Source organism: Piliocolobus tephrosceles, chromosome 1 (genome assembly GCF_002776525.5).
Source record: "Piliocolobus tephrosceles isolate RC106 chromosome 1, ASM277652v3, whole genome shotgun sequence".
In the NCBI taxonomy this organism is placed as follows: domain Eukaryota; kingdom Metazoa; phylum Chordata; class Mammalia; order Primates; family Cercopithecidae; genus Piliocolobus; species Piliocolobus tephrosceles.
In genome coordinates this window covers 178716805-178743133 of record NC_045434.1, presented here as the reverse complement: position 1 = coordinate 178743133, position 26329 = coordinate 178716805, and the positions used below count along the sequence as shown (strand labels likewise).

The 26329-nt window shown below is 56.4% G+C and overlaps 1 protein-coding gene across 1 annotated transcript in view; it reads left to right on the top strand.

The window, feature by feature from the left end:
• PTPRF (protein tyrosine phosphatase receptor type F) overlaps positions 1 to 26329 on the top strand; it is a 99798-nt gene that overhangs the window by 61797 nt on the left and 11672 nt on the right. The window contains exons 9-22 of the mRNA XM_023221366.2: positions 2677 to 2946; positions 4894 to 5475; positions 5735 to 5871; positions 6387 to 6531; positions 11670 to 11975; positions 12642 to 12835; positions 17696 to 17813; positions 17891 to 18469; positions 19182 to 19279; positions 19465 to 19718; positions 19804 to 19897; positions 20518 to 20742; positions 21080 to 21234; positions 23951 to 24066. Coding sequence (XP_023077134.1) covers positions 2677 to 2946; positions 4894 to 5475; positions 5735 to 5871; positions 6387 to 6531; positions 11670 to 11975; positions 12642 to 12835; positions 17696 to 17813; positions 17891 to 18469; positions 19182 to 19279; positions 19465 to 19718; positions 19804 to 19897; positions 20518 to 20742; positions 21080 to 21234; positions 23951 to 24066 — 3273 coding nt within the window. The remainder of the gene's footprint in view (positions 1 to 2676; positions 2947 to 4893; positions 5476 to 5734; positions 5872 to 6386; positions 6532 to 11669; positions 11976 to 12641; positions 12836 to 17695; positions 17814 to 17890; positions 18470 to 19181; positions 19280 to 19464; positions 19719 to 19803; positions 19898 to 20517; positions 20743 to 21079; positions 21235 to 23950; positions 24067 to 26329) is intronic.

The following is a 26329-nucleotide window of genomic DNA, read 5'->3' as shown; positions in this document are numbered from 1 at the left end:
TTGCAGTGAGCAGAGATTGTGCCAGTGTACTCCAGCCCGGGGACAGAGCTAGACTCTGTCTCAAAAAAAAAAAAAAAAAAAAAAAAATCAGTTCCCTTGACTGTAATTGGCAGGTGATAGCATCTACAGCGTGGAAACCTGCACCTAGTAGGTGCTTAAGCATAGCTTCCCTTCCCATGAAGAGGAGGAGATGGGGCACCCACTGGCCGAGAGGACAGGAGAGATTTGGTTCATTAAGGCTGCTCCTCTGTGCTGCCCCCACCGTGCTTCCATGGCAGGCCTGGACTTGATCTGCAAACAGACCTGCCTGCCTGTGCCCGTCCCTGAGGCCCATCTCCAGAGCAGAGGGAAGGCACACACCACCAGGCTGGGTGGTAGTCCTGGCTGAGCCTCCTGCTCTCACCTTGGACCATTTAGAGAGCATGCTCAGAGAGTCCTTTGTTGCCATGAGACACTTGCCAGCCATGCCCCGGGATCCACCTGTTCTGCCACAAGAACTGTGTCTGTGACATGCTGTCATCGTTTAGGTAGAGACTCTTGGCACTAGAACAGATGACAGAAACCCACTCATACCAGTGTAAGCAAAACAAGGAACTCTTGTGTTACAAACCTGAAAAATGTAGTAGATTTGGTGTTGGGCAGGGCTAGATCTAGGTACTTAAACAGGTTGGCCAGGCATTTGTCTGTCTGTTTCTGGCTCTCCTCTCCTCTGTTGACATCTTTGTTCTCAAGTGGCTTTTCCTGTGTGTTGGGAGAAGCCATCCCCAACTGCTCTAAGCTTAGCTGCCTCAGTAGAGAGAAGGTTGCTTTTTCTAATAGTTTCTGCAGAAGTCCAAAGGCTGTTTCTCCATAGTCAGATCTGGGTCACACGCCCCATGTACCAAGAATGGGGGTAGAAGTGGTTTCCCTAAAGACAATGGGAGTGCTGATTGATTTGAGGAGAAGGCAGAACGCTGAATGTCTACAAGACACTCTCATCCCTTAGGTGAACCTGGGGACACAGATCCAGCCCACCAGCACCTGTCAGGCCTGGCCTCCTCTGGGGCTGCCAGGGTTTGGATTCTGTCTGGAGTACCGAAGTCAGGCAGGCTGTGGAGGGGGTTGAAGCAAGTGCTAAGTTAGGTAGGGTCTTGTAGGCTAGGCAGAGATGTCACTGGGAGCCATGCAGGAACTTGTTAAACAGGGAGTGGCATCAGATTTGTGCCAGCTGTTTCTGGAGAGCTGGTGAGCAGGAATTGGAGCGGGGAACAACAAGGCAGGAGGACCAACGCAGAACCCATTTCAGCAACCCAGGGAAGGATGATGGTGCTTGGACTTTGGTGGTGGCAGTTGCTTCTGCGTCTGGAGAGAAATACATGGATTCGAAAGATATATTAGGCCGCCCCGTTGACAGGACCTGGTGACTTGCTGAATGTCTGATCTCTGGGTCTCCGTTTTGACCCCTGTGTAGTGAGGTCAGATGTTGGACCGGATGGTCTCTGCAGTTGCTTCTAGCTCTGGTTCTGTGATTTGGGGCTGCGCGAGCAGCATAGTCTGGTGCTCATAGTGGAGGTGCTCCTGATGTGGTGCTGTGGGGTCTTTGCATGCCTGGGGTCCCCAGTGAGGTTCCTCGGAGACCAGTGCTCTCAGCAGTGCTCTTGGGTACTGACTAGCCTGCTGCCTGCTGCCTCTGGCCCTGCGTGTGAGAGTGCCCGTGTAGGGCACACCTTGGCCTCTGCTCACCAGCTGCATGGCCCATCTGCATGCCAGGCATGCCTGCCCACGGCTGGGTGTCGTCACCTTCTTTCCCTCTGCATGCTCCTGTGTCTATGCCAAGCTTACAACTTCAGGGGGGTGGTTCTAGGCTGTACCCTGGACTGAGAAGCTCAGAACAGCTTCCGGCCAGGAGAGTCCAAGGCTGGAGGTCGTGGCCAGGCACAGCCACCCTCCCCTTGAGACCCTTGTTTGTTGGCGCAGGAAGCCGTCTGTTCGGCGCCCTCATCATGTTACTGCCATCGTCATGCCCATCCTGCCCGCGGACCACGTCCCTGGCCTGCCCTGACCCCTGCCCAGCCCCCCTGAGGGCAGCCCCTTTGCTTGGGTTCCCAGATTGTGCCCTGAGCATGGCTGAGACCTTGGCAGGTGGCGCCACCACTTAACCTTATTTCTTCCCTTCAGGCTATGGCCTGGAGGTGGAGGCAGTGACTCCACAGCAGGTGGCTGTGGCCCTCTGGACTGACCTTCTGCCCCGCCCAGCCGTGCTCAGAGGACCCTCCACCCTAGGGCCTGCTTTCTCTCCCTGGTGCCCCAGCCAGGAGCAGGCAGAGATGGGCCCTGGAGGACAACCTGGGTTGTGGTCCTGACCAGGCCTGGACCTTGTCCTGAGTCCCTGTGTGACCCTGGGCAGACAGGAGCTTCCTGACAGGCCTCAGCGTCCTAGGCTATAAAATGGGAGATTGGTTGCAAGATCTCTCATTGAGTAAGACATTGTGTTCCAGACAGCCCCTGAGTGCGGGGGCCACTTACTAGGCTGGAGGTGGGGTGGGAGTGGATGGTGAGCTGGGGTCCGGCGGTGCCACCCCTCTGAGCGTGGGTTTGGCTCTAACCAGAGGGGCTACCTGGATGAGGGGCCCCTGCCCTTCCATGCAGCCGTGTGTTCTGCCCGGCCTGTGAGTGCCTCTCTCCCTCCTCCTGCAGTGCGCCGCGTGGCTCCTCGTTTCTCCATCCCACCCAGCAGCCAGGAGGTGATGCCAGGCGGCAGCGTGAACCTGACATGTGTGGCAGTGGGTGCGCCCATGCCCTACGTGAAGTGGATGATGGGGGTCGAGGAGCTCACCAAGGAGGATGAGATGCCAGTCGGCCGCAATGTCCTGGAGCTCAGCAATGTTGTGCGCTCCGCCAACTACACCTGTGTGGCTATCTCCTCACTGGGCATGATCGAGGCCACAGCCCAGGTCACAGTGAAAGGTGAGTGTGGCAGGTGCTGTGACCAGTACCCTCCCTGTCATCCGGGAGGTCCTGGTGGCGGGCGAATGTGAGCTGACTGCCGTGGGCACGGGCATGGCTGAGGGATTCTTACCCTTTCCTGGGTGTCCCTGCCCTGGGGTCCTCCAGCCCTTAGAGGGAGGGAGGGAGGGATTTCCATTTTTAGCCGGCTTAATGATAATAGTTAAGGCATATTGAGTTTCTCGGTAGCAGACGGCATGCTAGCAAGCACCGTTTCTTTTGTTTTTTTCTGTTTTACCCTGAGAGATAGGTGCTCTTGTTATTTCCATTTTTCAGATGAAGGAACCGAGGTACAGAGAGGGTATATCACTTGCCCAGGGTCACACAAAAATAAATGACAGAGCAGGAACTTAAACCCAGGGTGGTCTGAATCCATAACTCTCCCTCCTAACCACTATATAGTACCAGACCTTCAGGTGTAATAGCTTCCCAGCAAGAAGGATGTGGTAAAATAGTAGGGGAAGTGGGTTCTCTCTGTCCTGGAGACAGGCACACATATTACACATATGTTATATATATGTAACAGATTCTGGCTGGGCACGGTGGCCCATTCCTGTAATCCTAGTGCTTTGGAAGGCCAAGTTGGAAGGATTGCTTGAGCTCAGGAGTTTGAGACCAGCCCAGTTAACATAGTGAGACCCCATCTCTACAAAAACAAAATTCAAAGTTGTGCATGGTGGCACACACCTGTGGCCCAGCTACTTGGGAGGCTGAGACAGGAGGATCGCTTGAGCCTGGGAGGATGAGGCTGCAGTGATGCAGTGAGCCATGATCACACCACTGCACTCCAGCCTGAGTGACAGTGAGACCCTATGAAAAAAGAAAAGATTCCTTCCTGGTCTCCCTGCTTCAATTCTCAACAGCCTCTGATCCATTATCTATTTTGCAACTTGAGTGATCTTTAAAAAAATGTAATTCAGGATCAAGTCACTTCCTTTTGGGAAAGGGAGAAACACCTCCCAGTGGCTTCCCGTTGGTTTAGGATACAGATCAGGATCCTCACTGTGGTCTCCCAGGGCCACTGGCTTCCCACCCTGTCCCAAGCCAGCTGCCCAGACACACGCTGCTTTCCGTCTGCCATGCTCCTTGTCCGGTCCCTTCTGTCACTGGCTCCATGTACCCCTCCAAGCCTCAGCTCGATGATGCTTTCCTTCCCTCATCACCCTATCCAAGGAGATTCCCTGGATCTTACTCCACCTCAGCGCCCTGATTCTTGCTGTCCTTGCACCTGCCAGAATCATGAGTACCATCGACTTGTGTATTGATTCTCTCTCGTACTGAGGTGTAAACTCCATGAGAGCAGGGATGTGACTGTGTGGCATTGTAGCCCCAGCGCAGTGTCTGGCATTGAGTGGGTGCTTGTTAATTATTTATTGAATGATTGTGGACTCAGGGCCTTCCCACTTCAATTTGAGCCAAGCCACAAGGTCTATGGGGCCGGCAGCCCCATCACTCTTTCTAAAATTCTGGGCCAGTCCCTAAGGAAATATCTCCCCTTCCCCTGCCTATTACACATACTGTCCACCACGTGAGCTCAGGTGACCTGCAGAGGCAGATAGCTGCTACCCAGTCTGGGTGCCTTTCATCTACATGGGACTGCCAGGGTCACCTCACCTCCAGGTCTGTTTGTTAGATGAGTCTTGTGTACTGATGGGAGGGTCCAGTGAGTCCCACGGTTGATATGTGTACATACTAGATGACCCAAGGCCTGGGGGCCGCCTGGCCACCATCCGCCACGTGTGCCTTCAGAGGTCACCATAAGCTTTTCTGGACATTTTTCAAGGTAGGCTGTGGGTATCAGCCACACTCAGGTGGCCCCACCAGGTATCCTGGATAATCCCCAAGTATAGGGTTGGTTCCTAAGGATCTTGACCTCGGGCAGCTTTGAGCCTTCCACTTTGTCTCCAGCTCTGCCGAAGCCTCCGATTGATCTTGTGGTGACAGAGACAACTGCCACCAGTGTCACCCTCACCTGGGACTCTGGGAACTCAGAGCCTATATCCTACTATGGCATCCAGTACCGCGCAGCGGGCACAGAGGGCCCCTTTCAGGAGGTGGATGGTGTGGCCACCACCCGCTACAGCATTGGCGGCCTCAGTCCTTTCTCGGAATATGCCTTCCGCGTGCTGGCGGTGAACAGCATCGGGCGAGGGCCGCCCAGCGAGGCAGTGCGGGCACGCACGGGAGAACAGGCGCCCTCCAGCCCACCGCGCCGTGTGCAGGCACGCATGCTGAGCGCCAGCACAATGCTGGTGCAGTGGGAGCCTCCTGAGGAGCCCAACGGCCTGGTACGAGGATACCGCGTCTACTATACTCCGGACTCCCGCCGCCCCCCGAGTGCCTGGCACAAGCACAACACCGACGCGGGGCTCCTCACCACCGTGGGCAGCCTGCTGCCTGGCATCACCTACAGCCTGCGCGTGCTTGCCTTCACCGCTGTGGGCGACGGCCCTCCCAGCCCCACCATCCAGGTCAAGACGCAGCAGGGAGGTAGGTGGGGGCACGCTGGCTGGGCAGCCGACAGCAGAGAAGGGGAGGCTGAGGTTGTGGCGGCACCTCTCCCCCTTCCCTCGGCTGTGAGGTTGGGGGCTGTTGGGAGGATCAAGGTGCCATATTCCATAGATGTATGGTCAGTTGGGATGTAGGATAAGGGTGTGAGATTAGGGTCTGCCTTCCTCGGCCCCCTCTTCCCTGGGTGCTCCTGACCTCACGCAGATGAGGCTGACCTGCCTGGTGTGGGGTGTTGCAGTGCCTGCCCAGCCCGCGGACTTCCAGGCCGAGGTGGAGTCGGACACCAGGATCCAGCTCTCGTGGCTGCTGCCCCCTCAGGAGCGAATCATCATGTATGAGCTGGTGTACTGGGTGGCAGAGGACGAAGACCAACAGGTGTGCAGCGGGCAGAGAAGTGCTGAGGGGGTCTCCTGGTCCCTGAGGGTCTGCAATGGGTTTAACCCCAGGAGGGTGTTTTCTGGATTCTGTGGCTTGTGTGGGCATAGCCTGTAAGGTTTCTGCTGGAGGCTTGGTGGTGCATGCATGCCATGTGGCCTGCACAGCCTGTATGATTCTGGAGTCATACAGGCTGTATGACTCTTTGCTGGGGGCAAAGTCCCCAGGGTCTGCCTTGAATTTCCTAGGCTCTGTGGCTCACATGACTGGCAGAGCCCTAAAGGTTCCCCAGAAGCCATGTGTTCCAGGTGGCTCCCGTGGCCCATGTGGTCTGTGAGGCTCCTGTGGCATGGGCTAAGCCCTGAGTTGCTTGTGTGGTCCATGTGGCCTTATGGTGTGGAGCCAGTTCTGGAGCCATGGTGGGTCCAGAGGTGTCACATGGCAGCCCATGTTGGGAACAACCTCTGAGTGACCTTTGAGCTCAGAGCTGTCAGTGAGTGCTCCTGCTCTTCCAGCACAAGGTGACCTTCAACCCAACCTCCTCCTACACACTAGAGGACCTGAAGCCCGACACACTCTACCGCTTCCAGCTGGCTGCGCGTTCAGATATGGGGGTGGGTGTCTTCACCCCCACCATTGAGGCCCGCACAGCACAGTCCAGTAAGTGTCTCCCGAGTCCACTGCCTGTTTCACCTGGGTTGGGGGACACACACACATACACACACACACACACACACGCACACACACATCCTTCCCCCGCAACCAGGCGGGTGGGGTGGTCAGGTCTGCTAGCCAAACCGGACTCTGGCCTGGGCTCTGATTTTGGGCCTCGGGAGAGGGCCAGGTAAGTGCCTCCCAATCTGTCCAGTCCAGGCGGCTGCTGCCCTCCCTGCTCCCTACCCAGCCTCCTGCCCCTCCTCCCGCCCATGCCCCACATGCTGCACAGGTAAGTTTTGTGTCTGTGCCTCATCTCCATCCCCACTCTGTGCTAGTCACACTAGCTGATGGGCCGTCCTCGGTGGGTCTGCTGCGTCCCAGACCTGCTTTGGTGGCTGTTTCTCCTCCCCATGGCCCCGCGTCTCATCTCCCCATCACCCACATTCCCTTCCTCATACCCCCGATAAAAGTTACCTGGGAGTCATGTGATCACCTTCAGCCGACTGCACTTGGGGACAGGTCTGAAAATGCGGCCATGTGACCCAGCCTGCCCACATGGGCATTGAATTGTAACCATGTGGCCATGCAGGGGACTGTTTGCAAGGCTGTCTGTGTGATGACTCTGGTATTGTGTGTTACTATATTCTGCTTATGTGAGACTCTGATGCTGCAGCTGTGGGAGGGGCACTGCCCATGAATGTGAGTGTGACCATACCTGACCAGCTGGCTGTGTATGTGTGTTGGTGGATCTTGGGCATGCACCTGTGTATGTGTGTTGGTGGATCTTGGGCATGACCCTTGTCTTTGTGGGTAACTCTGTGGCCTGACCCTGTGACTGTGTTGGTGGGTCTCAGTAGTCCCCACAGAGTAGACTGAGTGTGTGTGTGACTCTGTGGTTGCTGCTGGGTGGCCTGTGTGTGGTCACACAGCCACAGTCAGCTGCTGTGTGAGACTCTGTGTGATAGGGTGTCACGAATGTGACTGTGACTGGGTAGCATTGTGGAATTGAGATGGTGACCACATCTGATGTGGCCATGTGATGACCATAAGCATGGTGGTGTCTGAAGTGGTCCTTATGAAGTGGGACCGTGTGCATGTACCAGTGATGTCAAGAGGCTGCGTGTGACCTTGTGTTTGTGGATTCATTCCAGAAGCACCTGCTGTGCTCCAGCTGGGGGCCAGGCCCCATGCACAGTACAGGGCTGGCAGCATAACCAGACACATGGCGTCTGCCCATGGGGATCCCGCATTCCAGCAGGGCAGACAGACATTGCACCTGTAATTACCCAGATGAGCTTTTTTATTTTATTTTTTGAGATGGAGTTTTGCTCTTGTCACCCAGGCTGGAGAACAATGGCACCATCTCGGCTCACTGTAACCTCTGCCTGCTGGGGTAAAATGATTCTCCTGCCATAGCCTCCCGAGTAGGTGGGATTGCAGGCGACCACTACCACGCCTGGCTAATTTTTGTATTTTTAGTAAAGACAATTTCACCATGTTGGCCAGGCTGGTCTCTAAGTCCTGACCTCAAGTGATGCACCCACCTCGGCCTCCGCAAAGTGCTCCCAAAGTACCAGGATTATAGGCATGAGCCACCACACCTGACCTTCAAATGAGCTTTTAATGACATTTGTGTAAAGTAGGATGGAAGAGCCGGGCGTGGTGGCTCACGCCTATAATCCTGGCACTTTGGAAGTCCGAGGAGGGCAGATCATCTGAGGTTGGGAGTTCGATACCAGCCTGACCAACATAGAGAGGCTCCGTCTCTACTAAAATATACAAAATTAGCTGGGCGTGGTGCCACATGACTGTAATCCCAGCTACTTGGGAGGCTGAGCCAGGAGAATTGCTTGAACTGGGAGGGGGAGGTTGCAGTGAGCCGAGATTGCGCCATTGCACTCCAGCCTGGGCAGCAAGAGTGAAAATCTGTCTCAAAAAAAAAAAAAAGGTAGGATGGAAGAGACAGGTTGGAGAGATGATGAGACCTCCTTTGATCTGAGGGGTCAAAAAGTGTTGCCTTGGGGAAGTGACACTTCCCCAAGACCTGAAGGAAGAGTGGGAGCCAACTAGTAAATGAACAGGAGCAGGGAGCACACAGGCCTTGGGGAGAGTCTGCAGGCCTGAAGGCCCTCTAGCTGCAAGGCTCGTGGTTATGGTCACTGGGTAAGCAGCAGGCCAGTGTGGTTGCAGTAGCTGCCGGATCTATGGCAGGGCCTTGGGGACACAGGGTAGGCAGGAGGGCTGACTCTGGCTGCTCTGTGAGAATGGACAGGGCAGCCTGCGAGGAGGCAGAGACCAGTTAGGAGGCTTTGAAGCGGTCCGGGGAAAAGATGGTGGCCCAGGTGAGATGATGGTGGTGGATCTGAGAACCGTCAGGGATGCTGACTGGTCAGACTTGGTGATGGGTTATGAATAGGGGCCCAGAGGGGAGGGAAATGGAGGTGAATCTTGTTTCTGGTGTGTTAACCTGGGAGGCGGGTGGTGCTGGCGTGGGATGGGAAATGGGGCAGAGGCAGGTGTGAAGACTGCAGCTGGTCTCAGACACCCAAATTCAAGATGCCGTGTGCCGTCCACATGGCAGAGTTTGACATGCTGTGGGAATCCAGGGCTGGGCCGGAGCTGAAGGACCCTGAGAAGAAAGACTGCAAATGAGAGGAAATCAGGGGAGGGGAGCGACTTGGAGCTTGGAAGGAGAGAAAGTTTCAAGAAGTAGACGAGATGCTGCTGAGTGGTCAGGAGTACCTGTTGGACCGAGCAACATAGAGGAGTGGCCCTGGAGACGAAGTTTGGTGCATGGTAGGACGAAAGCTGGTGTGTGTTTCATGAGGCCTATGTGGATGCTGAGGATGTGGAGGCAGCAAGCCCAGACGTTGCCAGAAAGTGTAGCTCTGAATGAGGGGACCATTATGGCTAGAGAGGGCTGTGGGGCTGAGGGTGGGATTTTTCTTTCTTTCTTTTTTTTTTTTTGAGACAAAGTACAAAGTGTCACTCTGTCTCCCAGGCTGGAGTGCAATGGCACAATCTTGGCTCATTGCAACCTCCGTCCACCTCCCGGATTCAGGTGATTCTCCTGCCTCAGCCTCCCAAGTAGCTGAGATTGTACCATGCCCAGCTAATTTTTGTATTTTTAGTAGAGACGGGGTTTCACCATGTTGACCGGCCTAGGAATATGAACTTCTGACCTCAGGTGATCCATCTGCCTTGGCCTCCCAAAGTGCTGGGATTACAGGCGTGAGCCACCACACCCGGCCTGGGATTTTTCTTTTAAGATGGGAAAATCTCAAGCATATTTAAATGCTATTGGAAACAGTCAATAGGAAAAAAAGAAACCATGGAAAAGAGGATAAATGGTGGAGCCTCGGGAGGTGGAGAGAAAGGGCACAAAATTGGTGGTGGGAGAGCTTAGCCTTGGACAGGGTGGCTCAACTCTCCATTCTCATGGGTGGAAAGGAGAGAATCACTGCAGATGCAAGTAGAGTGGGGGGTTGTAACAAGAGATGGAGAGAGCTGCTGCAAAAGTCCAGTCTTCTCTGCGGAGTGGGAGACATAGTCATGTGCCAAGAGGAGGCAGGAAAAAGGAGCTGGAGGTCTGCGGAGCGTGGAGGAAGGGGACTGTGTTTCGTGTGAGGTGCCAGAGCGAGCCAGGCAGGAGGCAGAAATAGGTAACATAAAAGGTCCTGGAGGATGAGGCCTCTGGGGACATGTGCATTGGATGCCATCCTGCCCCAGTGCTGCTGTAGAGAAGGCGGGGGAGAGTTGGATTCATCTAGCGCTTGGCACAGGCCAGGAAGGAGCATGGAAAGATCAGGAGGTGAGGGACTTTGCGATATTAGTGAGAGTGTGGCAGGTGGTGGACTGTGGAAGCTGAACATGGAGGGTGGGAAGGACAAGGTTGATGGACAGGCATCCCGAGGAGCTGGTGAGCAGGTGCAGTGCCCAGGACCTGGAGTGACTGAGCAAGGACAAGGGGGTAGGGTCTGCAAGGGGATGTTAGAGCCCGTGATTCTGGAGGGAGGGCCATCCCCAGTACTAGCAGCCTCCAGGGCATAACCACAGCTGTGTAGGGGAGGAGAAAGTCTGGAGATGAGGGGCTCTGGGGCCGGTGGGTCAGGGGGCTGCTGAAGTCCTCATGGCAGGGGGTGGTGACAGAACTTGAAGAGGAAACCTGTGCATTTCAGCAGAGTCCTCGGTGGGTGTGGAGTCTGGACGCATCACTGGACACAAGGAGACACATGTCTGCCTCCTAATTCCCAAGGAAGCTGTTGAGTGAGGGCACCTCTGTTGGGTACTTTTTCTCCAAACCCCAGGGGCCATTGGCCTTCATGTCCAGTCTCCAGTTGGTGATTACCTGTGGCACTGGCAAAGAGACCATTTCCAGGCAGGCACAGGTGAAGGCTGCCTTATGCCAAAAGGGCCACTGGGGCCACTCTTCCTCAGAAGAGCAGAACTGTGCGGCACAGTGGGCATGAAGCAGTTCTCCGTATGTGACTGTGTGTGTGGGTGGCGGTGGGATGGCCACGTGCTTGTGTGTATCTGATATCGTGTATGTTTTGTGTAAGGCGGCATATGTGTGGGAGAGACCTCGTGTGAGAGAACTCGAAGCTGTGTCAGAACTGGAAGACATTGTGTGAGAGACTGTGTGTCAGATGCCGTGTGTGAGACACCAAGATGCTATGGGTATGTGATACTCTGTGTATGTGTGAGTCTGTGTGAGAGACACTGATACTCAAGACATTGTGTGTGTGAGACACTGAGACCCCAAGTGTATGTATGAGACACCCTGTGTGTGACTGTGTGAGAGGCGTGTGTGAAGCACTGAGACTGTGAGGGACACTGTGTGTGGAGAGGCACAGAGACTGTGTGTGTGTGAGGCTGTGTGAGAGTCAGTGTGTGTGATACTGTGTGTGTATCACCGTGTGTGTGTGTGAGAGAGGGAGGGGGAGAGAGGGAGGCAGGTCAGAGGGAGTCAGGCGTCCTTGGCGAGAGTGGCAGCAGCCTGCCTGGAGGGACCCTGGGATGGTCATTTCAGCACCTGAGGGGTAGCCTGCCCGGGTGAGTCTCCAGTCCACTGTGACTCAGTCATTGTGCCTGTGATCCCCACCCTCCATCTGCTTGCTTCCCCCCCCATTTGTCTTCCCCAGCCCCCTCCGCCCCTCCCCAGAAGGTGATGTGTGTGAGCACGGGCTCCACCACGGTCCGGGTAAGTTGGGTCCCGCCACCTGCCGACAGCCGCAACGGCGTTATCACCCAGTACTCCGTGGCCTACGAGGCGGTGGACGGCGAGGACCGCAGGCGGCATGTGGTGGATGGCATCAGCCGCGAGCACTCCAGCTGGGACCTGGTGGGCCTGGAGAAGTGGACGGAGTATCGGGTGTGGGTGCGGGCACACACAGATGTGGGCCCCGGCCCCGAGAGCAGCCCGGTGCTGGTGCGCACCGATGAGGACGGTAGGCAGTGCCACTGGGGCGGGAGGGGAGGAGTTCTGCCTCAGACACCACCCGCCAAGCACCCCAGGGCCTTCCTTTCCCTACCACAGGCCCAGGTCAATTCATCTTTCTCGTTCAGGCTTAATGGCCCAGAGTGGGGGGATGTCACTTATGGGATAACTTAGGCCCAAATCCCAGCCTTTGGGGCTGTCTCCAAAGGAGCTGAAGTCTTCACAGGCTAAGATCGGAGACGTAGCCCCATCTAAGATTTGAAAGGTCAAGATTGGGAAGATTGGTGCAAAAGATACTCAAAGTAGAATCAGCAAGACTCCACGTTGGCTGGACATTGGCATGATTTGAGGCCTAGGAAGAGTCAGGCCAGGTTGTGCTGACTGGGGGTGGTCAAAGACCTGGTGTCCCACCTCTACCTGTTCCCCCATGTTGACCCTACCCACCAAGTGACAGGCCTGGGCCAGAGGGGTGGGCAGGGCCAGTCCTGGGCTCTTACCCGCAGCAAGCAGAGGGAGCCTTCCTTGTGCCTCACCAGGGACAGATGATCTAAGGAGACTATATCAGGGCCTTTCCTGGGGGAGTGGGGTGCTGAGGCAGGACCCTTGAGTTTGCTGTGCCCACCTGTGCCAGGGTCGATACCTCCAGGCCTGACTTCCTTCTCTACCTGACCCCCAGTGCCCAGCGGGCCTCCACGGAAGGTGGAGGTGGAGCCCCTGAACTCTACTGCTGTGCATGTCTACTGGAAGCTGCCTGTCCCCAGCAAGCAGCATGGCCAGATCCGCGGCTACCAGGTCACCTACGTGCGGCTGGAGAATGGCGAGCCCCGTGGACTCCCCATCATCCAAGACGTCATGCTAGCCGAGGCCCAGGTGCAGCATTGGGTGGTGGTGGGGTGGCAGAGTGAGCACAGACCAGCATGCACAAGCTCCCATTTGGGGCCCAGATACCCTCTTCCCCTGCTTGCCCTCAGCAGTGCTATGACTACCTTTCGTTGGTTGTGAGACCCGAGATGCTTTGCAGCATCAGGGATTAGGCTGGGGTTTTTTTGGTGCGTGTGTGTGTGTGTGTGTGTGTGATGGAGCTTCACTCTTGTCACCTCTAGAGTGCCTCCCGGGTTCAAACAATTCTCCTTCCTCAGCCTCCTGAGTAGCTGGGATTACAGGCGCCTGCCACCACGCCCGGCTAATTTTTGTGCTTTTAGTAGAGACAGGGTTTCACCATGTTGGCCAGGCTGGTCTCGAACTCCTGACCTCAGGTGATCCGTCTGCCTCAGTCTCCCAAAGTGCTGAGATTACAGGTGTGAGCCACCCTGCCCCACCAGGCCAGGATTTTGAGATATGTCTTCTCCCTAGACAGTGCTGGACTGGCATCCACTCCTCCGACAAAAAGGGTAAAGAGAGTGCTCTGGGGCTGTCTTACCCCACTGGCGGCCACGGGTCTGTGGCTGCTACCGAGCTCTGTGGGTAGCCAAGCACAGTGTTGCCCTGCTCCTGGCCCCACAGGGAATGGTTCAGCCCCTGATGTTCACCCTCAAGGGCTAGGCCTGTTGGCCAGCCTCACACCTTCCTCTGTGCGCGTCTGTCTTCCTGGGAGGATGGTCCTGCTCTTGAGCTTGGGGTGAGCTCCCTGGGGTATTCTGAACACTAGTTGCTATTCAGATGAAGAACTTGGAATGCTGGGAGGTTATGAGAGTGGTATGGAATTATTCAGCAAGTAGGTGGCTATACTTGGATAAGAAGCCATGTCTGTGGACCCCTAGGAAAGAGCTGCAGTTGCTATCATGAGCCCCCTCCCAAAAGATCCTGCTGGAGAGTCACAGCACCTAGTGTGGTGCTCTTGAGGTCTCCCCATCCAGGAGCAGGGCCTGGGAGGGACCCACACACCCATCCCCGTCCAGCCTCTTACCCCTGCCTGGCGGAGAGCAGGGGTGCATGTACCACTCGATGCTGTACACGCTGTGCAGAGGGGTGTCACCCACACAGATTGGAGGCTCACCCCTCTAGCAGGGTTCAGCTGCTAGAACCCTGCTAGAACCTCTAGCAGGGTTCTTTGCTTCAAAAAGAATTGAAGCCGGGCGCGGTGGCTCAAGCCTGTAATCCCAGCACTTTGGGAGGCCGAGACGGGTGGATCACGAGGTCAGGAGATCGAAACCATCCTGGCTAACACGGTGAAACCCCGTCTCTACTAAAAAAAAAATACAAAAAACTAGCCGGGCAAGGTGGCGGGCGCCTGTAGTCCCAGCTACTCAGGAGGCTGAGGCAAGAGAATGGCGGGAACCCGGGAGGCGGAGCTTGCAGTGAGCTGAGACCCGGCCACTGCACTCCAGCCTGGGTGACAGAGCCAGACTCCGTCTCAAAAAAAAAAAAAAAAAAAAAACACACACACAAAACAAAAAGAATTGAAGCAAAATTCTTTCTGCCCAAAGGGTGCTCTCTTCCCCCTCTTAGCCTGCCCAGTGCTAAGGCATCCGGGGTGGAGGAGGCGGGCATGTGCACCCACCTGCATTCCTGGGGCAGGCTGAGGGCTCCTTGTGGAGCCTCAGTGAACACACCTACCCAGAAACATCCCAGGAATGGGTTTCCCCCCTCCTCTGTGAGGGGCCAGTGGGGTTCCAGAGAAGCCACTTCAAGTACCCTCTTCTGGTCCCAAGAGGTTCAGAAGGGAACTGGGCCAGAAGCTCAGGGACGCTGAGGCTAAAAGCCTCCGACATCCCATAGTGGGAGGTAACCCAAGTCTGGGCTCCCGGAGGACCCTGAAGATGGAGGCCTGCCCCTGTAGACCTCTTGGGACTGGGTCATTCTGTTCCTCGCCAGTGGGAGAGCAGATGGGGCCTGGTCCCGAGCCTGGCCACAGGGCCCAGTTGTCCCTGTGCTTCCATCAAGGGCACCACATTCTGTCCTACACCCAACAGCACCATCTGCTCAGCTCAGGGCCCCCATCAGGCCTGAAAGAACTATGTGGTGCGTGTTCCCACCCCCACCCCCGAAATGTGGAGCCAGACCCGTCTCCCTTTATGTCTGATACCATCTCCCTGCCTCCCTTTTTCCCCTCTCATGGCCTTCATTTCTCTCTCCTTCTTGGAGTCTCTGTTTTTTGTCTTGCTCATTCTCTTCTCTCTTCTCCTTCCTTCTCTCCTCCCCCTGCCTTTCCTCTGACTCCTTCCCTTCATCTCTGCTTGATTTCATCCTCTGCCTTTCCCTTGTTTCTTGCTCTGCCTGTAGCGCAGGACAGTGTCCATGTGAGAACCTCCACACCACGGCTTGGTTGGGATAGCCCAGGTCTCCCCCCAGGCAAGGAGACTGGAATGGAAGTGGGCCCAGCCACACCCTATAAAGTGGCCATGCACTAGGGACCTGTCCAGAGCCTCTTCTCATATTCTGTTCCATGCTTCTTGCAAGGACTTTCCAACAGAGTGTCCCAGGACAGGAGGAACTTAGGCCACCTAGCATGGAGGCCAGTGGACAGAGGCCAGACCGGCACTGTGGGGGTGCTTGGGCTGGAGGACCCAACCCTCCGGCTTGGAGACGTCCTGGACCGTCTCCCTGTGATGTTTCACGGGGCCTCGGAATGGAGACCTCACAGTCCCTCCACCTGTCCATCTAGAATATCTACATGCACCAAAGGCCCACAACATTGCCAGCCTTGAAACATTCCTTCCTACCTTGATTCTCAGACACCCTGAGGAAGGAACAGGTATAGGTGGTTTCCCGTGCCTGTGGGCTACAGCCCAGGCTCTGAGCTTGTCACTTGCAGCCTTCATAGTCTTGCTGACTGGCTTGCCTTTGGGCTCACCCTAGCCACGTGCCCTGTTCACCCCCAGCTCTTACTGTTGTGGGATGCTTCTCATGCCTGGGGTGATTGTATAATGTATGATTACATCTGGGATGCCTTGAGGGGTGGAACGAGACACTGAATAGTCATTCCATGGCAACAAGCACAGGCCAGGACTGTCCGAGGCAAACCAGGGCATACGGGCACCGCATTCACCCTTCAGTGTCTTCTTCCCCTCGGCCTGAGCTGTTGAACCCACCCTCCTTGTCTGGCAGCCTCTCCCTCCCAGCAAGCCCAAAATTGTCAAAGCATCTGTAACTGCTTTGTGTTCTTAGGCCCGTCTGTCAGCGGGTCCTCTCCCGGCAGGCTGCCTGCCCTCGCAGTCTCCCTACCCTCCTCAGCCCGCCCTGGCGCACACAGTTGGTGCTCAGTGAGGCAGGTATTCAAATCTTTGAACCGGGAGTTGTCCTGGGGTTCTGCCCCCATGGGTACTTCGAGGCCCAAAAGCCCTCCCTCTGTCCTCCCTGGGCCGGGTCCCTTCCAGACCACGCGCCCCCTCCAGGTCAGAGTCCTTCACCATCCTGTCTCCCTTTCTCTCCCTCTCCCGCGGTCAGTGGCGGCCGGAGGAGTCCGAGGACTATGTAAGTAACAGGTGTGCGAACGCGGACAAGACATGGGTCAAGCTGGGCTCATGGGACACTCCCCCTCTCCCTCCTTTCCTGCCAGCCTGCGCTGCCAAGATCCACGGGGCTCCAGCCACATCCGGAGAAAATTGGCGTTTAGACACGAGCACTGAGCTGAGCAGCGATTGGCATTTCCTCTAATCCTTACTTCTTGCCTGTCGAGCAGCAATTTGAGGCCAGTGTTCATGATCAACCAGGGCCCGGCCCCTGCTCGGGCCAGACAGGGATGGAGTTAAATCCGATCCTGATCGTTAGGCCTTATTGATCCCTGAGTGAAAAATCACCTGCTTTAGGGCCCAGGCTGGGAGGGCGGTCTGGAGAGTCGGGTTCTGGCATTGGTGCATTCTGGAGCCCCAGCCCTGGGAGACCCTCCAGCTGGGGCAGGCGGGGCCCATGAGGGGGTGGTGGCAGCTGCAGGGGCCCCACTCAAGGCGAGAGCTGGAGGGATACCAGGGTTGGTGACGGCACTGTTCCCACTGCACGTTGGTCCCTGCCCTGCTTCCCACTCTTCTCTCTGTGTGGTGTGGCTTGACCTCCCATGGTGTTTCTCCGCATGTCCAGAGATGATGCCTTTGCAGCAGATGGGTATATGGGCAGGGTCTGCCAAGGTGGGAGGACATTGCCCTGGCTGCTATCTCAGGCATCACTGGGAACAGACGTGGAAACCAGTTCCCCAGGTGTGGAGGTTTTCTTATGCTCCTGGCCCCTCCCCCGCCTTTCTCAAGAGATATTGCAGGGTATAGACATTCTCAGAGTTAGTGGCCTATATGGAGGCAGCAGAGTCCTGACTGGGTCCTATAGGATGGCACCTTAACCCACCCCACCACCTTGCTGTGTGTGTGCATGCATGCACTGGTGTCCACACGCGACCTTACGCCTGCTTACACAGGAGCTGTAGGCTGTGTGCGTGTGGGTGTCAGGAGCCATGCAAGGCGCTGGGTGTGTGCGAGGCTATGCCCTGTTTACATCCTCAGTCTACGTTCACAGCACAATGGAGTGAGGGAAACAGTCTGGCCCTTTGTTCTTGTCTAAAAGCAACAATGAGCTGTCTGCCCCAGGCGGGCGGCTTCTGGGATGGGCGGGGTCCTCCCAGGCCTGCATCCTACCTACCTGCTTCCCCTCCAGCAGAGGCCACCATTGTACAGCCCCACCTTCCACAACCCCTGGCCTTGTGTGCCCAGGGGCTTCCCTCAGGCTAGGGTCCTGAGGTCCCTGACAAGGTCTGGCCTCTCCCTGCATTCTTGTGATGGGAATGGACCCCTCCTCCTCCCTCAGGAAACCACTATCAGCGGCCTGACCCCAGAGACCACCTACTCCATTACTGTCGCTGCCTATACCACCAAGGGGGATGGTGCCCGCAGCAAGCCCAAAATTGTTACTACAACAGGTGCAGGTGAGTGAGGGGTCAGGACAGACCTGAGGGTGGGGCAGCGGGAGGGCAGCGCCAGAGCCCAGCCTGTGGTCCTTCAGTCCCAGGCCGGCCCACTGTGATGGTCAGCACCACGGCCATGAACACTGCGCTGCTCCAGTGGCACCCACCCAAGGAGCTGCCTGGCGAGCTGCTGGGCTACCGGCTGCAGTACTGCCGGGCTGACGAGGCGCGGCCCAACACTATCGATTTCGGCAAGGATGACCAGCACTTCACAGTCACCGGCCTGCACAAGGGGACCACCTACATCTTCCGGCTTGCTGCCAGGAACCGGGCTGGCCTGGGTGAGGAGTTCCAGAAGGAGATCAGGACCCCCGAGGACCTACCCAGCGGCTTTCCCCAAAACCTGCGTGTGACAGGACTGACCACATCTACCACAGAACTGGCCTGGGACCCGCCAGTGCTGGCAGAGAGGAATGGACGCATCACCAGCTACACAGTGGTGTTCCGAGACATCAACAGCCAGCAGGAGCTGCAGAACGTCACGACAGACACCCACTTTACCCTTTCTGGCCTCAAGCCAGACACCACTTACGACATCAAGGTCCGCGCATGGACCAGCAAAGGCTCTGGCCCACTCAGCCCCAGCATCCAGTCCCGGACCATGCCAGTGGAGCAAGGTGTGTGCTATGGACATGGCAGCCCTTCCCAAGCATGGCTGCATCTGGGGGTCTCTGCTCTCCTTGAGCCACTGACCTCTGGCGACTGTGATCCACCAGCCTCTGGTGTGTGACCTCCAATCTCTCATGACCGTGACCACTAACCTCTAGTGAATGGGCACCACATTGTTGGTGCCTGATCTCTGCTGTCTTTGACCTACTGACCTCTGCTGTGTGACCTTCTGATCTCTCATGACCTTGACCCACTGATCTCTTTTGACTGTGTCACTGTTCTTGGGTGTGCAACCTCCTGACCTTTGTTGTGTGACACTAATCTCTTGGGGCCTTGACCCCCCGACCTCTAGTGAACATGCTCCACCACGCTCTGGTGTGTGGCCACATGGTTCTCATGACCGAAACCCACTGACCTCTGATCACTCTGGCCTGGTGTCCATCGGCTCAAGTTTTTACACTCGTGTTTCTGGAGATCCTGACCCTGGTTGCCGTGGCATCCCCCACCCTGTTTGGTGCTCGCTGTGGAAGAGCTTGGGCTGGGAGTTCAACTGTGCCGTTTGAAGCTGGCTGGGAGTGGGGCGCTTGGTACTCTGCAGCCATCCTTCAACCCCCCGTTCCCCAGCCAGTATCTCATCCTGGCCATTCACCTTCCACCCTTCCAGCCCATTCACCCCACCTCATACCCAGTGGAGCTGACTCTCTCTCTATGCCTCTGCAGTGTTTGCCAAGAACTTCCGGGTGGCGGCTGCAATGAAGACATCTGTGCTGCTCAGCTGGGAGGTCCCCGACTCCTATAAGTCAGCTGTGCCCTTTAAGGTGAGTAAGGGCCACAGCCAGCAGAGCCTGGCACACACACAGGCCTGCTGGGTGCTATCTTTCCAGTCCTAACCCATGTGCGTCCAGCTGTGGAGCAGGTCTGTGGTTTTGTATCTGTGCACTGTGCCTTGCAGCCCATGGTAGGGAACCTCACCCACAGGCATTGCCCCTCCCATCCCCCACAGATTCTGTACAACGGGCAGAGTGTGGAGGTGGACGGGCACTCGATGCGAAAGCTCATCGCAGACCTGCAGCCCAACACGGAGTACTCGTTTGTGCTGATGAACCGTGGCAGCAGCGCAGGGGGGCTGCAGCACCTGGTGTCCATCCGCACGGCCCCCGACCTCCTGCCACACAAGCCGCTGCCTGCCTCTGCCTACATAGAGGACGGCCGTTTTGCTCTCTCCATGCCGCATGTGCAGGACCCCTCACTTGTCAGGTATGCACACGAGGTGTTGGGGGAGGCAGGGCAGGGCTGGAGGTGACCGGCAGTGACAGTCATGATTCCTGCCCTGCCCACCCAGGTGGTTCTACATCGTGGTGGTACCCATTGACCGTGTGGGCGGGAGCATGCTGGCGCCAAGGTGGAGCACACCCGAGGAACTGGAGCTGGACGAGGTACCTGGGGAGGGGATGGGGACACTGACAGTCCCATTGCAGTGGTCGACTGTGGCCTTCCTGCCCTGAGCACTGTCCCAGTGACTCTCAGATTCACTCCCCACATGGAAATCTGTCTCCTGGCTGCTCTGGCTGGCAGCCTGCCTCTCTCTGGAGAGAGGGACTCTGAGGAAACTGGGAATATTCGCAGAACTCCCAGAGGGTTTATGAAGAATCCCTGGGGTGGGACGTCGTGGAGATGCCTCTGCAGGTCTAGAGAATGGCAAGCCCCGTAGACACTGCAGAGCCTCGCCGATCTAGAAGCCATGGAGGGCTCAGTGAGCCCGAGAGCCAGGAGTCCCTGAAATTTTGAAATCCTTTAGTCCTTTCTCAGCCAGTGTGGAAATAGCCTGGTTAGGGTGGAGCAGCTTACCCACAGGGCTGCTTCTCATGGGCTGGTGGGGAGGAGTGGCTTCGTGGTATCTCTTACTCTGTAGGGGCAGTGCGTTGGGCAGGTATGGACTCTTACAGGGTAGGTGAGCCTTGATCTCAGCCCAGAGAGCTGACATCCCAGGCCACAGCCCCAGGGCCGGCCGGCATGCTCCAAGGCCCCGCGTGACCCCCGTGCTCTGCTCTGCCAGCTTCTGGAAGCCATCGAGCAGGGCGGAGAGGAGCAGCGGCGGCGGCGGCGGCGGCGGCAGGCAGAGCGTCTGAAGCCATATGTGGCTGCTCAACTGGATGTGCTCCCCAAGACCTTCACCTTGGGGGACAAGAAGAACTACCGGGGCTTCTACAACCGGCCCCTGTCTCCGGACCTGAGCTACCAATGCTTTGTGCTTGCCTCCTTGAAGGAACCCATGGACCAGGTCTGCCTGAGCTGGCTTGGCTCTCAGCACCCTGATCCCCCTGGCCTGGCCTGAGACTAGGCCAGTCTCAAACACCACAAGACCCCAGGTCTTTATCAGTCCGTGAGCTTCGAGATCCCTGGCCTGGGGCAGCACTAAAGACCCAAGACCTGTCCCAGGGATCCTGGGATGTGGCCCTGGGACCCAGAAGCCAGACCTAATGTGGCTCCAGGGACCCAGTCCTGCCAGGCCCAGTGTAACCCAGACCCAGAGCCCTTTCTCCAGGATTGATAGGCAGAGGGTTGGGGGGGTCTCCTCACGCTGAGCTCACAGCCCACTGTTCTCCACCGGGCCACAGAAGCGCTACGCATCCAGCCCCTACTCAGATGAGATCGTGGTCCAGGTGACACCAGCCCAGCAGCAGGAGGAGCCGGAGATGCTGTGGGTGACGGGTCCCGTGCTGGCAGTCATCCTCATCATCCTCATTGTCATCGCCATCCTCCTGTTCAAAAGGTAAGCACTGCCCTCAGGGCTCCGGGAACGGCTACCTGCCCCTCGCCTTTCAGGCCCTCTCTGCGTGTTGTGCCTGTGGAGAATGCACAGCCTTGCATCCTGGACCCTGGGCCTCAGGCTCAGCAGGAAGGCAGGGAGGGCAGGAGCAGTATGTGTGCCTACCTGCATCTGTCAGGTGAGGGAGCCTCTGTGGCAGCCTGGGCCTGATGAGCTAAAGCCTCAGAGGGTTGTCCCATGTGCATCCCTGGCATGTCTGTCTGTCTGTGTTTCTGTGGATAAGAGTGCGTCCGTCTCCTCTTCGGTTTTGAGACACTGCCGTCTCCTGAGCTCCTACCTCGAGTCCTTTCCTTCTGCCACCATTCCTGGATGATTCCCCAGCCCCGCTCTCCTGCTTAGGCCTAGAGAGGTCAATCACGGATGCTCATTAACAGACATGACTGATGGCTTGCTGTGCCCGTGCCATCCGCAGCTGCCTCAGCCTCAGTGTATCTTTCCCACTCAGTTCTATCCGAAGTGGCAGCCACCTGCCCTAGGAGTCTCCCTTCCTATCCGTGCACCTTCCAGCCTGAAAGGGATTTCCAGAGATTTAACTTTGTCACTCTCTTTTTTTTTTTTTTTTTTTGAGATGGAGTCTTGCTGTGTCTCCTGGGCTGGAGTGCAGTGGCCGGATCTCAGCTCACTGCAAGCTCCGCCTCCCGGGTTTACGCCATTCTCCGGCCTCAGCCTCCCGAGTAGCTGGGACTACAGGCGCCCGCCACCTCGCCCGGCTAGTTTTTTGTATTTTTAGTAGAGACGGGGTTTCACCGTGTTAGCCAGGATGGTCTCGATCTCCTGACCTCATGATCCGCCCGTCTCAGCCTCCCAAAGTGCTGGGATTACAGGCTTGAGCCACCGCGCCCGGCCTAACTTTGTCACTCTCAGTTTGAAACCTTTTGGTGGCTCCCCACATAAAGCCCAGCCTCTTTAGCCTGACAGCCAAACACCTGGCTAATCTGACCCCGCCACACTCCTGACACTGTGACACTGAACTCATTCAGTGCTCAGGCCCACACAGAGTGTGCCCTCTGCGGATCTCCCTCCCCCTGCCCACCTGGCAGCAGCAACCTCATCGTTCAGGACTCAAGTCCAGTCCATGCTCTGCTGCCTGCGAGACCTTGCCTGGCCCCTACGCTTTCCTTGCACAGCCCCACATCTGTCCCCTGTGACGCTCCACTGCAAATGCAGCTGGTCCTGTGTGCCAAGCCTTCAGCCCCCAGCACTGGGCTGAGCCCACAGGCATGTCAGTGAGCACCTGGCACATGAAGATACGCTAGTCTGTGTGTCTGAGCACATCTCTGCACCATGCAGGAGTGCCTGTATCCTGTGCCCCTCCCCTGGACCCACTGCTCTGTCCTAAAGAGCCCACTCCTTCCTCCCAGGGTAGATGGACCTGTGGGCGGGTCCCTGAGGAGTGTCCCACAAGCGCACTAATCCTTCCCACTTCCACCTGCATTTTGGGTCTGTCCAGAGAGGTGGACCCCCTCCCTGTGAATGTCATGGATGCCATATAAGGGGCCTGCAGGGTCCCCATGTCATTAGAGGGCTGAGTGCTTGGTGGAAACTGTGACCGTTCCTTTCTTCTGTCCTTGCTTGTCTTTCGGGACCTAGTAAACAAGAAAGGTAGGAGTTGTTCCTTCTCTCTTCACACACCTCGCCCTCTACTTCTAATCCTTGTGCACATCTTGGGCCAGCAGGGAGGGATGACGCTTTCACCGGAAGTCCCCTGGCCTATGGCTTTAAGCAGCAAACTGTCCAGTCAGCTCAGCAGGCTCCCCGGTTCAGGACTGAGTCCTCATTGGTGTGAGGAGGCAGGTTCTGTCTCACTCTTGCCAGTTCAACTCTGCAGAGGTTGCTCCTTCTTTGGGGCACACGCATAGTACAGACTTCATTGCTTTCCCTGAGCGTACAGAGCTCTCCAGAACTGTCACCCAGCTCCCGGTTCTCTGAGAAGTTGCCAAAGTGCTGCAAGAGACAGTCTTGCCTATGTGCAAAGAGCACTCACTGTGCAGAGAGGCGTGTCCTGGTACACACCCGAGCACACTCACTCAAATTCTTCTTCCCCAAGCACACGCGTCTGCAGACCACAAGTAGCCTCTGGCTATTTGTTGGCAGCTGAACCCTATGGTCTGTCTCTGACCTGTCCTTGCAGACGGGAAAACTGAGGCCAGTGAGAGAGGACTCTGCCCAGCTAGGGTGACGCCTTCCCCGTCCCTCCCCTGCTGCCCTGGGCATTTACCCTGATACTCTGAGGGCCAGAAAGCTGGGGCCCTGTCCCATGTGCTGTTTGTGTATTTTATGTGTCATTTGCATGTTTATTCCTGGTGGTTCCTGCTACTCAGCTGGGTGGCCTTGGGGATAGCAGCCACTGTCCTGCAGTGACCTACCTTCTATCCAAAGGAGCTGCCCTCCCCTGCGACCCCTTCCTCTCTGCTGCACTGCCCCTCTGCTCATGCCACACTCGTGCTGTCCCTACCCCTTCCCTGCCCTGTGTTCTCTCATGTCAAGGCTGCTCTGGCCCTGGCTCCTGCGCACTCAGAGATCCTGGGAAGAGGTGGGGCAGTAGGAGGACAGAGCCGTGGACATGGTGGCAGGGGGCTCCTTGGCAGCCAGCCATGCCATGTGTCACTGTCTCGGCCTGGACGTCAGGTTCTCACTAGCCTCCCTTCTGTCTCTCTAGGAAAAGGACCCACTCCCCATCCTCTAAGGATGAGCAATCGATCGGACTGAAGGACTCCTTGCTGGCCCACTCCTCTGACCCTGTGGAGATGCGGAGGCTCAACTACCAGACCCCAGGTAGGGCACTCCCATGGCCTGTGTGCCCCCAGCCCAGACCTAGCAGGCCTGTGGCTCCATTCTGCAGGTCTCAGGGTCTCCACTGAAGTTCCTGGGCCACATGCACTTGTTCCTGCTCCTTTTCTTCCTTTCTGCCCTTCTCCCTGCGCTCATCCATTTTGGTTGGAATGACTGAGGAACCCCCATATCCTGCAGCTGGACAGGTGCCCCAGGCCAGGACCCTCTCAGGTGCAAAAGCCACTTAGCCCCTGCCTTGTCTTCAGTCAAGGCCTCTGAATATGGGCTAAGGACCTCCCAGAGCCCACATCTCTGCCGCAGGGTGGCCAGTGTCTGGCCGGCACTCTGGCCCCTCCACGTGAAAGAGGGACGTGTTAGCAGTGGGAGATGCCTCACCCAGACACTCGTGGGGAGATGAAGTGCATGTACCTGGGCCTTCCTGGAGGCCGACCCCAGGTTTACCATACCACATACCTGCCCCTTCTCCTAGCCACTCTCACGGGGCTGTCCAGCTCTTCCTTCTACCTGAAATGTCGCTCCTCCCAACACCCAGCAGATGCAGCTCAGACCTCTCCTCCTTCCCACACCCCCACAGGGTTAGGTGTCTCTCCTTGGCTCCAGGAACTTCCCTCCTTCTTCCTTTTGACGGCTCTCACGGTGAGGTGGGATTGCCTCAGTGACAGTCTCTGAGCTCTGCGGTGCCGGGAACTGTGTCTTGTCATCCCCCATCCCTTGTATTCAGCACACGATGGGTTCTTGTTGAATGCCTGTGAAATGAACACACAGACAAATGAAGGAATGAGTGAACTAATGCATACACACAGGGTTTGTGTATGTATGACCTGGTTATTACTGCATATCAAATTACCCCAAAACTTAGTGGCTTGAAACAGCAATAATTATGTATTATCTGTCATGGTTTTTGTGAGGCAGGAATTCAGACAGGGGCACAGCAGGAACAGCTTGTCTTTATTCCAGAAAGTCTGGGCCCTCAGCCGGAAGACTTGAAGGCTGGGAGCTAGAGTCATTTGAAGTAGGGGTTGGCAGACTATGGCCCATGGCCACTTACGGCCCACCACCTGTTTTTGTAAATAAATTTTTACTGGCCGGGCGCGGTGGCTCATGCCTGTAATCCCAGCACTTTGGGAGGCTGAACCTGGTGGATCAACTGACATCAGGAGTTCGAGACCAGCTAGTGAAACCCCATCTCTACTAAAAATACAAAAATTAGCCGGGCGTGGTGGCGCCTGTCATCCCAGCTACTCGGGAGGCTGAGGCAGGAGAATCACTTGAACCCAGGAGGTGGAGGTTGCGTGAGCCAAGATCGCACCGTCGCACTCCAGCTGGGCGACAAGAGCAAAACCCAGTCTCAAAAATAGCAAACAAACAAAATTTTACTGTAACAGCCACACCCATTTTATATAGTACCTATCTGTGGTTGCTTTCACACTATAAAGGCACAATTAAATAGATGCAACGGATCCTAGATGTCCACAAAGCCTAAACTGTTTACGCTCTGGCCTGTTGCGGATACAAGTTTGCCAACCCCTGGATTCTAAAGCCTCTTTCATCCGTGTGACGGGTGGTTGATGAGCCAGCTCTGAGCCTTGCTGTGGCTGTCAGCTGGGACACCCATATGAGGCCTCTTCAGGTGACCTGGGCTTCCTCATAACATGGTGACTGAGTTTTGTGAGCACGTCTGGAGAGTGTGCCAGGCAGACCTAGCAGGCTGTTGCAAGCTAATATGATTAGATCTCTGAAGAATCAAGCACCAGGATGCTGGGACCTGGAGTGCAGAGAAGCCTCATCGGGGATGGGATGCTGAGCCATGTGGGCATTGGTCTAGAAAAGAAGGGTGGGAGAGAGCTCCCCAGTGGAAGCATGTGCAGAAGCTTGGGCGGATTGCATGTGCATCAAATTATGAGCACCTGAGGGTTTCTGCAGCATAGCGGCTGGGGGAATACTGAGCCAAGAGAAGACTGGAGGACTAGGCAGAGGTCCAGTCAGAAGGACCTTGAATGTCTGGCTAAGGGGCTTAGACTTCCTCTTGAGGATGCCAGGGAGGTATTAAAGGTTTTCAGCAGGGGAGCCAGATGGTCAGAACCATGCTTTAGAAATGTCACTCTGGCTCCTTGAGGTGACTGGATTAGAGAGGAGAAACTGAGGCAGGGAGACCATTTAAAAGGCCACCAACAAAGTGAAAGGTGGCAGTGGGAACAGAGGGGACAGACTTGGGAGACGTGAAGGAGGTGAGAGCAGCAGAGTC